Raw genomic sequence first — 14,982 nt, 5'->3', positions numbered from 1 at the left:
ATAGTTACATTAAATCACTAGAACAGTAATACCATTGTTAGAATTGCTGTGTGGAGAGGCAAAGAATGGCAGCCCTTGCTGTAGCAAGTCTGTTCCAAACTGAGGGAGCTTCCTATCTTAGACATACTGGTAGTTTCCTGTTGTGAAATAATGTGGGGAAAGGAAGCATAGGTTCTGAAGGCACAGCGAGTAAAACATGCTTGAGCAAAGTACAGCAATAATGTTGCTTTTCCAACAGCATCACTTCACTTGATTATCTCAGCCACCTTCAAAGACCTGTCAACAGAAGTATTGAAACACCTGCCTTAAAGATGTTGAAAAGGACCCCTGGTCTACTTACTGGTTCTCAAGTTTGCACATGCTTGCTGAACCCCACTGCTGTATTTGGATGCTCTTTTTACTCCTCTCACCGCCTGTGTTCAGATAAGTCTTAACCAAATGTGGAGAAACACCCATGGATTCTTTGCCTCTATCCAAACCTTAAGATGGAAGAAAATGGGTGTGAGCTCTAGGAGTAAGTACAGAACCTTTGGCAACCTGTTTCTTCACTTGTATTATGGGACTCAGAATAGGCTGGCGCTCATAAAGCAGTTCTGAGAAACAACACTGCTCACATAGGAGGACTCAGGAAATAGTGGTAGAAATACAAGCTGAAAAATAGTTAACAGAACACTGAATTATACCTAAGACTCAAACAACTGCTGTGAAATACTAGGTCATTAAATGTTTTCCAGAGTCATTACTGCAACAATTGAGTGGGAGATGGAACAACTCATGGGAGTTAACCTTTTGGGGGGCAGGGGTTAACTTGAATGCCATATATTTTGAATTTCTGGCTTCCCAGGTAGTGCAGTGATAACCAGCCAATGCAGGACACACAAGAGATGCAGGTTCAATCCCTGGGACAGGAAGATCCCCAGAAACAAGAGATGGTAACATGAGCCAGTATTCTTGACTGGAAAATCCCATGACAGAGGAACCTTGAGGGACCCAGTTCATGGGGTCCCTAAGAGTTGGGCACAACTGAGCAAGCATATGTGCATTTTGAGTTCCCAGTGCTAGAGAGGAGTGTCAAATACATGGGCTGTAGTAGCTCTCTAGGAACCCAGGTTGGGGGTGCTGGGTTGTGGGGTGCAAGCAAGGGCCCAGGAGCGCTTGTTCCCACACTGCTCAGCGATGCCCAACCCAAGTCCTCCTCCACCTCTGCCTCTCCCCAGGGCTCCCCGTGCCTTCTCTACTGGAGGAGATGACCAGGAAGAAGGGACTGGAAGAAAAAAGACTTGGGAAAGGTAGATTTTTCCTCCACAGTTTTGTGCATTAACTTCCTTAAGAAAATATACTTAGTGGCCTGTTGTCTAGTCCTGTCCTCTGCCTGGCCTCCCTGGACCTTACCATCTGTGCAGCACGTGCCTTGCACCTGTGGCACACTGCAGGGCCTGGAAAGGCTCCCCCTGAGATCACCAAAGCCCTTCACCTTGAGCTCTTGATGGTCCTTTGCACAGTCAACTCCAGAAAACTTTTCCTAAGCCATTAGATTTGGATAATGCTTCCCCAATCATCAAAACAACTCCGGCTTTCCCCTTTATCAACCACTAATCCTGTTAACTTGCTTCTTTCCCCCTATCCTGTCACAGAAATTGGTCTCTTTAACCATTCTGAGCATTAGATGCAAGAGCAGAAGAGATGTTTGCTAAAAATTCCTAGAAAAAGTAAGTGTACCGGTGCTGACTAGATTCTTGCTCTCCATGAGCCCTGGCACAAAGAATGCCTCTCAACTGCCAGTTCATGAGGTTGTGGGCTAAATCGAACTGGTTTCTTGGTTTTTGTAAGGAATGGTTGCATGAGCTCTTTTCTCTCCACCTTAAAATTCTTTTACTTAAGTGAAAGCTGCTCTTCACTGAGAGGAATGGCAGGCTACAGTCATGTAGACTCATGGCTATGGTTCAACTTGCAAAATGACACCAAATGACATTCTGGGGAAAAGTTCAGGTTTTGTGGTAAAAAGACCAAATTTGGGGAGTGTAACTGGGAAAGATGGGTGACAAAGGTTTTTTTAAGACTGCAAAATTCTCCTCACTCACCTGTACCTACTAATTGGGGAAATTAAGGAGCATAAAAGGCCTCCATAAATAAGCTCACTTTCTTGAAAATGGTACCCAGCACAGTATCTTCACACATCAACATAGGCATTCCACATACATCAGCTGAAACAGAAAAGACCCACATGCAAAATATTGCTGAGTTTTTGTTTTGTAAATCTCTTTTCTAAAATTTTTTTTTCATTAACAGCAGCACATTTTCAATGCAAAAACCCTCATCTGCATACAAAGGCGATATGACTACTGAATTCTCATAGTGGATCCTGCAATTAAGAAAAAATGAATGCCCTGAGGAGGGCAGTGAAATGAGATCCTATGGGAAACTGATTTCAGGGATAATAGTGTAGTGTCCTACCCTCTTCATCTACGTAAACATGTTAACTAGATGGGCATTTATTTACATTTAAAAACAAAGCCTCCAGAAAGGTGTAAAGTTTATTAACATCTTAAAAAAAAAAGAAGGTGGGACAGTAAACAGCTAGTGAATTTGGGATAGTTCCTTATTTACAAGTTTTACTTCCAGAAGCCCATTTCAATCAAAGCATTTCAAATAATCAAAGGAGTACAGTTTTCCCCTAAGAATACTGGTATTTCACTCTCTGCATAAAAGATTGACAGCATTAAGTGACTGCCCCAGTTAGAGTGAATACCTTGAAAATACATAAAAAAAGGTAACTGCTACTTAAACATGAATTTTCACAAAATTATTCTTGTGCCTAATTCAGAAGATTTGCTTAGGAAAGCTGGCCTTAAAAAAAAAAAAGCAACACATGAGTATGTCTTCATTTTAAGTACATGCTCTCAAACTAGTTTAAAAAGAGAAGCTGAATTAGGGTTTCCAAAGCTTTAGCAGTCCATCTTCACTGTAAGTAGCAATCAGGTTCTGATGAGGGTGATGTGCAATACCAATCACATCCTTCTCGTGAACCTGGAAGAGGGAAGCACAGAATCAGGGTACAGAGGTCGCTAACAAAGCACTGAAGAAGCTTCCAGAGCTGAACGGTGGGTAAGAGTGAAGCTTCTACTTCTCACCAAAGGAATCAAACCTAAGGGAGCCTCAGAGAGGGTTAAACACACAAACCAAAAACTCAAAAGGAGGCTATCAGACGGCTGATGACATTTTCTGTACTGTTCTTCATAATGTGTGTATCACACTTTATGCCAAACCACTTTCGGTACTACAGCTGGTCCCAGTCATCATCCATTTTGCAAATATTAGGCCAAGACAGTGGCTGAGACTGAACAATTCCTTCAACTGAGTGAATTCACTTTTCCTCAGCTAGAGGACACTGGCCACCTCATTCTGTTTTGTTCACATCTTTGCTCTCTACTGGAGGAGGCTTCACAAGGCTGGTGTACCAAAAGTTCGCTCAACAACAGTTTGAGATGAGATGACTTCTCTTAATGTTTACGTTCTTAATGTTCACGATTTTTTTTATACATTCACCAGACCATTTCTTCTTCCCAACTGTAGTCGACTGCATTTTCCCTGTCCACTCCTCCTTTGCATTTGGGCGTTGGCAGCACTAATTCTAATCAAAAAAGAATGATGGACAGAATAATATGAACCACTTCCAGATGTGAGTCTTTAAAACATCCAGTATAACCCCTTCAATTATCTTTTCTCCTAAGACTTAAAGGCCACATTTCCCAAATGGCACAGCTAAAAGATGGAGGAGGATGATGCAATTTATATCACATTGTGACATAATATTCATTGTGTTAGGCCACTGAAATTTGTAGAGTGTTACAGCAACTGCGTTAATTATTCCTTGTTACTAACTCAATGCTGCTTAAAAAATCATTAATTATTTTGACAAGTAACTAGCCTTTGAAAGCACACGCAGAGAACTAGCTATATCTGTCACTCTCCAACCACCCTGAGGTTAACTATAGCTGGCTAGACAGGCACATTCCTTTTCCTCCTCCTCTATGTACACTCATCATACCCACTAGAAGCTGAGGGCTCATTGAAGGATGACTTTTCCAGATACAGGAGGTAATTCCATACAATTACTTATGGGCCGTTTATTTTACTTAATGACACTTTTACATATTTTTACATCAAGATTCACAAGAATAGCAGTCTGAAAAAGGTTTACTTCCGAGTCCAGAAAGATACAAGCATTAATGATTTCTGTAGATGGCCTTAAGTCAGTAATACTTACTGTCAGAGTTCTCTCCAGCTTGCCAGTGACGGTGCTGAAGCAGTAGAGCACAAAGTCCTCCCCTACACAGTAGATCCATTCGCCACGGGGGGAGAGGGCACAGCACACAAAGTCACCACCTTCTCTCTTACCGGAGCTGAAGCTTCTGACAATCTAAGTACAACACAGCCCCAAGTAAAAACATCTGGATTAGCAGTAGTTCCGCTGCAGCAGGGGAAACTGACAACTTTATGTTATTTTGTACTCTGGTTTACTGTCATTTATAATTACATTACCAATTCCATTCACATGTGCTAAATCCTCTTGACTGGGAAATATACAAAAGATAAGCTATTCTAAGTCAGTGGCAGACAGAAATTTACACTTTCCATATCCCAGGTCACCAATCCTACTCTCTAATCTATTGAGCCATTTTATCCTGAAGCAAATTCTTTACCATACACAATTGCCTAAATCCACATGCTACTGGTTCTCAATGCTCTGTGACCCATGCCCCTTAGTTTCTGCTTTCTAACAGAATGAGATGCCCTCCCCATTCATAATGGAACTCTATCTCTTGAAGACCTTGCTTGATCTATTTTACATACCACTTAAATCATCATAAATCAAGTGGAGAGAAACCAATATCAAAAAGTTTAAAGGTTACATATTGTGTGACTCTTATTTACTATACTCAAAATGAAAAATTAGAGTAGTGTCAAACAGCTCAGTGGCTGCCAGGGGTTAGGGTTGTGAGAAGGATTTAACTATAAAAGTACAGCACAAGGGAGTTTCTTTGAGGGTGATGAAACAGTTCTATACCTTTACTGTGGTGGTTACATAAAACGAGATGAAATTTCACAGAGCTGTTCATGTCCCACCTCAAGATGAATGGATGTAAAGACAATCTAAATAAGGCTCGTATTTGAGTTAATAGTCTTGTACCTGGTTTTGATGTCAATTTCCTGGTTTTGATAATGCTACAATGGCTATGTAAGATGTTATCATTGAGGGATGCAGGGGAAGGGTGTATAGGAACTCTCTGCCCTGTTTTTGTAACTTCTTTATTAATCCAAAAAAAATTTTTTTTTTAACTTTTTAATTAAAAAGTCAAGCAGAGGGCACCCTTCATCCCTCTTCTGATGTCTATGTCAGAAGCTTTCTCTCTCCTTTTTATACTTTAATAAAACTCTGCTACACAAAAGCTCTTGAGTGATCAAGCCTGGTTGCTGGTCCCGAAGCTAAGTCTTCTTTGGACAGCATGAATTCGAATCATTCACCGTAAGCTATCATCTTGGGGGCTCATCTGGGATCTTCAAAACAAGCTAAGGAACTTAGAGCTCTAGCCTGCCTGTTCTTTTAGTGTCCTTTTCCTTTATTAACTACGGCGTGCCTGTGTGTGTGACTGACTGAGAGCCTGAGACGTTCAGAAAGAAGTACGAAGCAAGCATACTAAGCAGAGCCCTGCTCTGAGGTTTCAGGATGCCTCGTAATGACTGAAGGCTGCTCCAAAATGGGGAGCTTTGTCAGGGGTTTATACCGACTTGCCAATGCCAAAAGGCACCCTGTGTCCCTGCAAGAGGAGCGGCCAGAAATGAGCGAAGCATGTGGACGAAACTCCCCCTTTTCAGTCCCCTTTTCCTGGTCTCTTTGACCATTCCATAACTGCCTGGGGAATTAGAATCACTAACCTAATCAGCTGGATCATAGACTTTCAAGGGACTTGTGATCCATGTTGTTACTGTGTACTTTTACTTAGACCCCAAGCTTGGAATAGTCATGAGAACCCAGACTTGCTAGGAGCACATTCGGGAATGAGGTGGAACTCTAGCTTCAGCAGCATCTCTCTCGGCTGCTTCCATATGGGGCCAGAGTCCTAAAAGCGAGTCCCTGTCATAGCTGTGCCTCCAAATGCTATATGGATGGAAGTGCTGCTGGCGAGCATGAGGTTTCTAAGAACCTAGAACCTAAGTCAGGAATCCCAGATTGAAAGTTCAGTGGGCTACTTCCTTTGTAAAGGAAGAAAAGGCTAATGATTATTAAGAGGCATCTGCATAAGCTAACTCAGGAAACACAAGATAATTGGTTTAAAATTTTACCCATAGCTTTAATGAGGGCTCGAAATGCCCCTAGGAAGTGACTGTCTCTATGGCAGACCATTTTTGTGCACCAATATTGTCATAGATCCTGAAGCCTTAGAATTTACTATGTGACTCAGCTTTCAATCTTTCAACAGACATTACGAGAACTCTGGCAGGTGACCCCTGATCTAGTCTCCAAAATTGGTCTAATTGCTAGGTCTGCAAAATGCTCCCTTCATCATCACTGGAAGGCTTCATGTGGTGGGTTTCTCTCATTCAAGGAAAGGACTTTCTTCAGCTATTAACCAACAAAAATCATATGTGACGCTTCTTAATCTGAAAACGTCTAACAATCCTAAAATGGACTGGTATAACTCATTGTACCTTAACTATGGACATAATGTGACTTTTAATTCTGATTACGTTTTAACTTGGTTTAATGACTATTTTGCCTTACATCTGTGACTGTATAATGGGATTTGTTTCTAGCCGTCTAAAAGCTTTTAGGTAACAAATGGTTGTTCATGCCGATACAACTTCTACAACCTCCTTCAACTTGGGGTCCCTGGATTAGAAACCCTCAATATGCGGATTAGGAGAATATGTTGCCTCAACAATTTAGGGACAATGCCCCCATCCCAACAGGAAGTAGTTATGGAATGAAAATGCCCCCTTTTTCCCTTGGCAACATAATTCTCCTAAAAGAAAAAGGGGTGAATGACAAAACTAATTCTTAGGTAGATTGATAAGGAATCCAGGGTCCTCAAGGAGGGAAGGGGTCCAGGGCTCTCAAGGAGGAGAAAAGGACAAACTTTTTTTCCCCCCCCACATTCCTTCATTTTAGTCACATAAAACGTTTTTTCTTTAAACCCAGAGCTAATGGCTCAAGGGTTATGTTTTTCCTTAAGCTCTATACTAATAATTATAATGTATCTCCTCCTTAACAAGAACCTGATGACTAATCTTGTAATGTTAAGATGTATGTTGTGGGGAGTGGGTCCGGTAAGACCTCTCTATTGTTAGTTCTATTCTTGTTAATTTAAGATTTATGATGTGCGAGTGGGTCTGGTAAAAGTATATAAGGTCTTGATAAGACTACACTCGCCATCCCCCTTCTGATGTCTGTGTCAGAAGCTTTCTCTGTCCTTTTTATACTTTAATAAAACTCTGTTACACGAAAAAAAAAAAGTCAAGCTGAAAACTAGGAAGTGGGCAGCTGTGGCTATTATGCAGTGTCCCAGCAGTACTGAGGACCAGCCATCTCAACCATGGGTTCGTCACCACCAATTTATCTTTTATAGGGACTCAAGCAATGGAAAGACAGTTCCATACACCAGCCCCTGGGTCTTCTCCATGCTCAGCAAGATCCCCAAGTACCCAGGTCAACATTTCAGTAGCATCACAACACATCCAAGGGCTTGAGACCTCAACTTTGATACTCCTCATGTCCCTGGTGCTACGAAGTGTGGTTCTTTGGGAACCAGCAGGTGTGCTGATTACAAACACACATCATGAAGACACTGTTGCTCTTCTACTGGAATTCCACCTTAGATCATGTGGTAGCTAACAGATATCCCAAACTCTTAACCCACACACTGTGTCTCCTTCCCTCACAGAGGAAGTGTTATACCTTAAAATCTTCAGTGAGGTTCTGAAGAAGATTTAAAGACAGACCAGGGGACTTCCCTGGTGATCCAGTGGTTAAGAATCCCCTGCCACCTGCAGGGGACACGGGTTCAAACCCTGGTCTGGAAAGATCCCACATGCCGAAGGGCAACTAAGCCTGTGTGCTACAACTACTGTAACCTTGCTCCATAGCCTGTGAGCGGCAACAACTAAAGCTCAGCTGCTCGAGCCTGCGCTCCACAACAAGAAGCCACCACAGTGAGAATCCTATGCACTTCAACTGGAGACTAGCCCCTGCTTGCCACAACTAGAAAAAGCCCATATGCAGCAATGAAGACCCACAGCAGCCAAAAAAACAAACCAAAAAAAAAAAAAGAATTTAATTTATCCAAAGGATGCAAAAGAAAGACCATAGTATACAAACATCCCAGGAAAAGGAGCTAACTTTTGAGATGCCAGAAAGATGCTTTGTAGACAGTAGAATTTAAAATTTAAATAAGTGTCTAAAAAACAGTGTATCTGGTTTTCTGAATCGTAAACTGATACCTGATGCTAAACTGAACGTGTAGGACCAAGTCTCTCTGACTAGGGACCTGCCCACAGGCCCCGAGGAAAGGAACATTCTGAGCACTCACCTGTCCCTGCATGTTCATGATGACCACTGTGTTGGATCTGTTGCAAACCACAAAGTGCTCTGGGTTCTTAGGAAGCAGGATCACACTGTTGACAGTGATGTCTGTCCCAGCAGTGCTGCCCAAGGATTTAAAGGTGTTTGAACATTCTGTGGTCTTCATGTTCCAGATCTACAACACCAAAATATAAGGCATAAACACTTAGGGGTGGAGATGCAGCAATTTCTAAAGTCTGGGGGTTGAGAATTAAGTTACTTTAAAAGAAAAAAAAAAAAGGATTAAAAGAACTGCTTACAGTCCAAATACCTAGCATTGCCATATACAAAAGAACACCCCTATTTGCTGATTAACTGATAAAAAAAAAAAAAATCAGAAAGCTAAATGATAAAACTCTTTTAAAAAAATTTATGCTCTTTTCCTACAAAATTTCTCTTGGCTAACAAGTTCCCTATGTGTCAACACTGCTACTGTCATAAACAACCAGAAAGCTACCCGGTCCCAGAGGTTTTTTAAATTTATATACTCAGGATGCTGAGATTCAAATTTGGTGGGTCTAGTGTGGGATGTATGTAGCTTTGTGTATTTTTTTAAAGCTCCACAAATGATTCAGTTTGTACTGAGAACCACTCCACAGAAGTCACAATGTCAACAGCCACAAGCAAGAACCCGTGAGGCGGAGGCTACTCTTGGCCACTTGGATGCCCTCTCCCAGTCGAAACCTCTTCTAATAGTTCTCCACCCTAGTGCTTTTCTAATAGTTCTCCACCCTAGTGCTTTTCACCTTGTCCTTCTGCACTATTATGAACTGACGCAGATAAATCAGACATCGTAGTTACTGAACTCTGAGACATGCTTAGAGAAGGGATGAATCAACTGTAGCCTGTGTCTGGACACCACGCACATCGTGAGCAGTGATGATGTAAAAACCTCAAAGGCATGACTACGCTGTGTTTCTTCCGTGCCTTCAATGGAGCCTAGCACAAAATGGATGTTGAATAAACACCTAGAGAAAGGAGGAAATAGTTGCCTCACTAGTAGTCTCAAATTTCCTTAATAAATACTGTATCATCTCCCCCAATCGCGTCTCTAAAGCCCAGTGGCCTAGGAGAGAACGAACATTTCAGTGATCAAGGGACTTCTAGAGTTTTCTGTCCAAAAAGTCAGTCAGATATTTTACCCCACCTATTGCAAAAAACTAAAGAAAAAGACTACAAAACAACGAGACCTGTACAAGCTACCTCCCAGTGGCATTCCTTTAGGCTGTAAGGACCATATTCACAGCAGAGAGGGCAAACCCCATGACTAAACCCCGTTCCATCCTAAGGAAGGGTACATCTCCTACCTTCAGACTTCTGGTTCAGTTCCCAAGCCATCACAGAAAGGGGTCTGACTGTTAGGGATCTGTGTTAGGATGTTTAGGTCTTCTGCCAGAGAACATTCATTTACAAAAGGCAATTTAAAAGCAGATGTACAATGTAAATGGAGTGTCTCAAAGATCTCTAGCAATTTTCAATTTGGACTGCCCATCTTTTCTAGGAAATGAGGCCCTCTCTTGAAATAACTAAATCTCTTAAGGCACTGAAGATCTATTACTTTCAGCTGAGAGCTGAAGGTAGCAAGTAACTAAGAGGACTTAGTTCTACTCTACACCCATCTTGTTCCTCATTAATGCTATCAGAAAGGTCCTAATGTGGGGGGCTGGGTGTGGGGTGAAGCTGTACAATAAAAAAGACCTATTTATTCTGCTACTGAGCCCTTCATGAATTTGCCTGTTGCAGGTAGACCATTTGACTTTGTGGCAAAGTCAAATGTAACCACTGTAAACAGAAGTTAACTTAATTAGAACTCTACACCTTTTCCTACATATCATATAGCCTGTAGGTTTGAGATTTGAGGTCCTAGGCCAACAGGAATTACCCACAGATTATGATTATTGTCACAGATCTCAATTATGGCTAAAATACAGAGTAAAGAGGTTTCAGTTCAGTCGCTCAGTCGTGTCCAACTCTGCGACCCCATGAATCGCAGCACGCCAGGCCTCCCTGTCTATCACCAACTCCCAGAGTTTACTTTAGCCACCATGATTATCACCATCATCACCACTGAAAACTCCTCAAAGGGCAAAATAGAAAAAATGGAACAGACAACCCAAAATACATTAGTAGCAAATACTTAACCTTTACAGTGCCATCAGAGGATGCACTGATAATATAATGTCCGTCCTGTGTGAAGGTCGCTTCATTGACAAAGGAGGAGTGGCCACGGAATTCCTTCAGGGTTTTTCCAGATTTTAAACCATGAATTCTATCACAAATAAAAGCAAATGAAAAGATCAATTAATATCCTGTACACTGTGGTTGGAACCAAGTGTTGCAAGCATTTTAGATGAATTACAGAAGCTTATGTTAAAATATTAAGAACAGGGACTATGCAATTATGTATGCAGTAGTATTTTCATTATATGTAACAATCAAACAAAACCAAAAGCTTTGCAGAGAGGCTTGAAGAAAATATGCCACTGATACCACAAGCTTCTGTTCAGCGACAGACTTCTAGGTCTCGGCTGGGTCCTAAGAATCTGTATTTGTCACATGCTCTCTAAGGTGACTCTGATACAGGTGGGTCCACAGACCACACTTTGAGAAACATGAAAGTGAAAGTGAAGTCGCTCAGTCGTATCCGACTCTCTGCGACCCTGTGGACTGTAGGAGCCCACCAGGCTCCTCCGTCCATGGGATTCTCCAGGCAAGAATACTGGAGTGGGTTGCTATTTCCTTCTCCAGGGGATCTTCCCGACCCAGGGATTGAACCCAGGTTTCCCACATTGCCACATTGCAGGCAGACGCTTTAACCTCTGAGCCACCAGGGAAGCCCATGAAGTGCTGCTAATCCCCTTCTGATCTCTCTTCTGGGTAAAGACCCAAGTGGATAACACAATAGCACTGTGTCAGATGTACTTTGGGGAAATAAGGTCCCATATTTATTTATTACTCATTTATTCCCTCACTGTCCATATAAAGGAATCCTAGTGAAAACACAGAAATCACAAACTAGTACCTCTCTCTGAAGTTTCATCATATCAAACAAAAGTGAGGGCAGTTTGGAAATTTTTACTTACCTAATTGTCTGGTCAAAAGAGGCACTAAGGATCTGACTGCTATCCTTAGAGAAGCTTAGACAGGTGACACCTTTGCTGTGTGCCCTTTCAAATCTCCTTAAACACTGCCCACTCTGAATCTTCCATACCTTTATTTTTTAAAAAAAGAATAGTAAAAACTTGTAAATACAGTGTCCCATGTCCCCCTCCTACTCTGCAGAGCCAGGCAAAATACAGGGCTCACTAAGGTACTAAAAACAGCATTAAAAATGCATGCCAATAGCTGAATATGATATGTCTGGTTCTCAAAGTACAATGACAACTTGAATCCTATGAAACTTAAACCTCTTTCCTTTTAAATTATTAAAACAAAAATTTAGACTCTAATTTCACTTAGCAGAGACCATTTCTGTATTTTATCTAGCCCAAGGTATTTGACCAGCAATTAAATACAAGCCATAGCTGATCAACTGCTAAGCATTTGCAGACCACCACCCCAAAGCAACACACACCATATAAGGTAAGCTATGGTGGCACAGCAGAAAGGGCACGAGCAGATCTGAAGTCCCAAATCTATCACCAACTGTGTGGCTTTAAATTATTGGACCTCCCTAAGCAGAGTTATTATAAGGATTAAATAAGAAAAACTAAAATGACTGGCATAAAGTTGATGCTCAATAAAGAGTAGTTAAAAAACCCTATGTAGGGACTAGCTCTTCACAGAATTCTCAAAATGTCTACATGTAAGACTTCATGTCTCTAATTCATACCTTGATTTTTCCATCTTGGGCACCAGTTGCTAACATTTCTGTATCTCTGCTGAAGCACATACAGAGAACAGCATCATCCATCATCATAAAGTTATCCTGTGCCTGGTACTTAAGATCCTAAAGGAAACAATGATAAGCAATTATCAAAATAACACAAAAACACCCGTTACCCCAGGTCTCTGCAAACTTACTGGAAGCAGGATAGTAGATTGTGCTGATTAAATCTCCAAAGCAAATAGTAGTGTCATGAACGTTATCCTGATGAACAACTGATAACACTGGGAGTACCTTTTTTACACAATTCAAATAAATATTATAAAAAATACAAACATAACAGCCTACATCTTTTGCTTAGTAATCCTTTCTCAGCAAAATTTCCCTACAGTTTCATATTGTACATCTTTAATAAATCTGAATTTATTTAACGGTGTGACATGAGAAACGTTTTTCCATAGTCAGCTACCTTCCCTAAAATCATGTATTGATTATTGTATTTGTTATTTTTCTTTTATCATCCATTACTGTTTATAATGAAATAAGAAAAAAAGGCAAACTGTAAAGAAATATACAATGTAGAAAGTGAAAACCACTCATAAATCCACTACACATGGAGTGGAATTTAGTACTCTATCATAAGATTACATTTTAAATCAGTGGTTAGTCACTAAGTAGCTATTTGGGAAAATTAAGCTGGATCTATGCCAATTTTATCACCCTAATCAAATGCCAGATGGGTGAAAAATTAAACACAAAAAGAAACATAGAAGTATTAGAATAAACCACGGGAGAAAAGATGGATAAAATATGATGATACAAAAAACTATTACCTGTACAAAGCAAAAGCATACATTAAGTCAAAAGACAAAAGTCAAAGCTGAAAAATATTTGCAATGCATATTCCCAAGGTTGATTTCCTCAAACTATAAAGACCTCCTACAAATCAGTAAGAAGGAGTCCAAAAGAGAAATGGGCAAAGGATATGAACAGACTTCACAGACTAGGAAATACTGGTGGCTTTTCACATATAAAGATATTCCACTTCATTCATGATGACAGAAATGCAGTTAGTACTACTAAAAGGTTAGACTATAAACAATAAGCAACTGCTTACATATACACATAGAATATTCCATAAAGATTACATAAGAAACTGGTAACTCTGGGTGCACCAAAGAAGGGAACTGACTGGCTGAGGGACAAAAGTGGGGAACAAGAGCCTTTAGTGAATAACTGTTCTGTTTTATAAAATGTTTTATCAGATGTACACCTTACCCATTCAAAAAGTAAATTTAAATTGCAACTATAACAGATAACTTAATAACAGATAATTCTCCTACTAGAAAAATTAATACATTTAAAATACTTTACCTTTCTGATTTTTCCAGTTGTAAAGTTCCATACTTCAATGAATCCATCAACAGACCCAGTAACCAGATATTGACCATCTGGAGAAAATCGAGCACACTCCACATGTGATTTCTGACCAAACTGTTTCAAATGAAACAATGAAACAGATGCATTTTTATCTACTGGCCTTAAAACAATTTCCATATTAATCTTTTGAGAGCTCGGCCCTAGCACAGAGTCATAGCCAGCCTATATTATGGAGTTTGGAAGGGTGTTTCTGTACTCAGACACAAAGAAATGCTTGATATATTCTCTCCAACCAGTTTAACATTGAGGTTCACCATTGAAACTAATTTGGAAATACCAACGTCATTTAAAAAAAAATCAAAGAAAAACAAAAAAAAAAAACTATTTTAGCAAAGGACTTAGAACAAATAATCCTGTTAACTCAAACAGTAAGTTTTTACCAGAATCAGCCACTGTTAACATGATTTTCACACTAACTTAATATGGCATATGTTCCTATTTTTTTGTAATCTGGGGGAAAAAATTCACTTTTTCAAAATAAATGGCTGTTTTCCTACATTGTTTTTTAAACAAAATTTTTATCACTGTTTCTTCTCATGACCTTAATCTGAACAAGTGATAATGTGTGACTGACTAACTCAAAGAGAACTAATTAGAGCCGACAGAAATGCTTGGGAAATGTATCCGGAGCATTTATCAGCACTGATGTTTCCATTAACAGATGGAAACTACAGTACATTAGACAGATGAGAACAGAGAAAAGCTCTATTATGAGTCTCATTTTAAATGCCCCAAAAGGAAGTGTTTAAAATAGAAAATCTTAGTCCAGCAGCATAATTTAATAGATTTCTATTTGTCGCAAGGCTTTTGCCAAGGTAAATAAAAGTGCTGCTCAAAAATATCTTTACATGCAAGTCAGAACATATAATCCAGAAAAGATAAATTCAAAATATTAAGCCAAAGATGTTATGAAATATTTATATCTATAAACTCAATCAGAGCACAAATCCAAAAAGAAATTGGAATAAAAAGGAGATGGTGAAGCAGCAAATACAGTTAAAATTCTCGGAACTGCAACAATTACTTCATTATGCTTTTTACTAGAAAAGTCTCAGAAAGAAAAAAAAAGGCCAAAAAACACCAAGAACCAGCCATT

The 14,982-nt window shown here is 40.0% G+C and overlaps 1 protein-coding gene across 1 annotated transcript in view; it reads right to left on the bottom strand.

The window, feature by feature from the left end:
• Window positions 1-2,516: 2,516 nt before the first annotated feature.
• SMU1 (SMU1 DNA replication regulator and spliceosomal factor) overlaps window positions 2,517-14,982 on the bottom strand; it is a 30,333-nt gene continuing 17,867 nt past the window's right edge. The window contains exons 6-12 of the mRNA XM_061163828.1: window positions 13,821-13,940; window positions 12,453-12,569; window positions 11,704-11,831; window positions 10,763-10,889; window positions 8,589-8,756; window positions 4,268-4,420; window positions 2,517-3,027 (exon numbers count right to left, since the gene is read on the bottom strand). Of these exons, the coding sequence (XP_061019811.1) occupies window positions 2,929-3,027; window positions 4,268-4,420; window positions 8,589-8,756; window positions 10,763-10,889; window positions 11,704-11,831; window positions 12,453-12,569; window positions 13,821-13,940 (912 nt within the window). The 3' untranslated portion in view covers window positions 2,517-2,928. The remainder of the gene's footprint in view (window positions 3,028-4,267; window positions 4,421-8,588; window positions 8,757-10,762; window positions 10,890-11,703; window positions 11,832-12,452; window positions 12,570-13,820; window positions 13,941-14,982) is intronic.

This window comes from Dama dama, chromosome 16, assembly GCF_033118175.1.
Source record: "Dama dama isolate Ldn47 chromosome 16, ASM3311817v1, whole genome shotgun sequence".
Taxonomy (NCBI): Eukaryota; Metazoa; Chordata; class Mammalia; order Artiodactyla; family Cervidae; genus Dama; species Dama dama.
The sequence above is the reverse complement of the archived record's forward strand: the minus strand, read 5'-3'. Positions and strand labels throughout refer to the sequence as shown.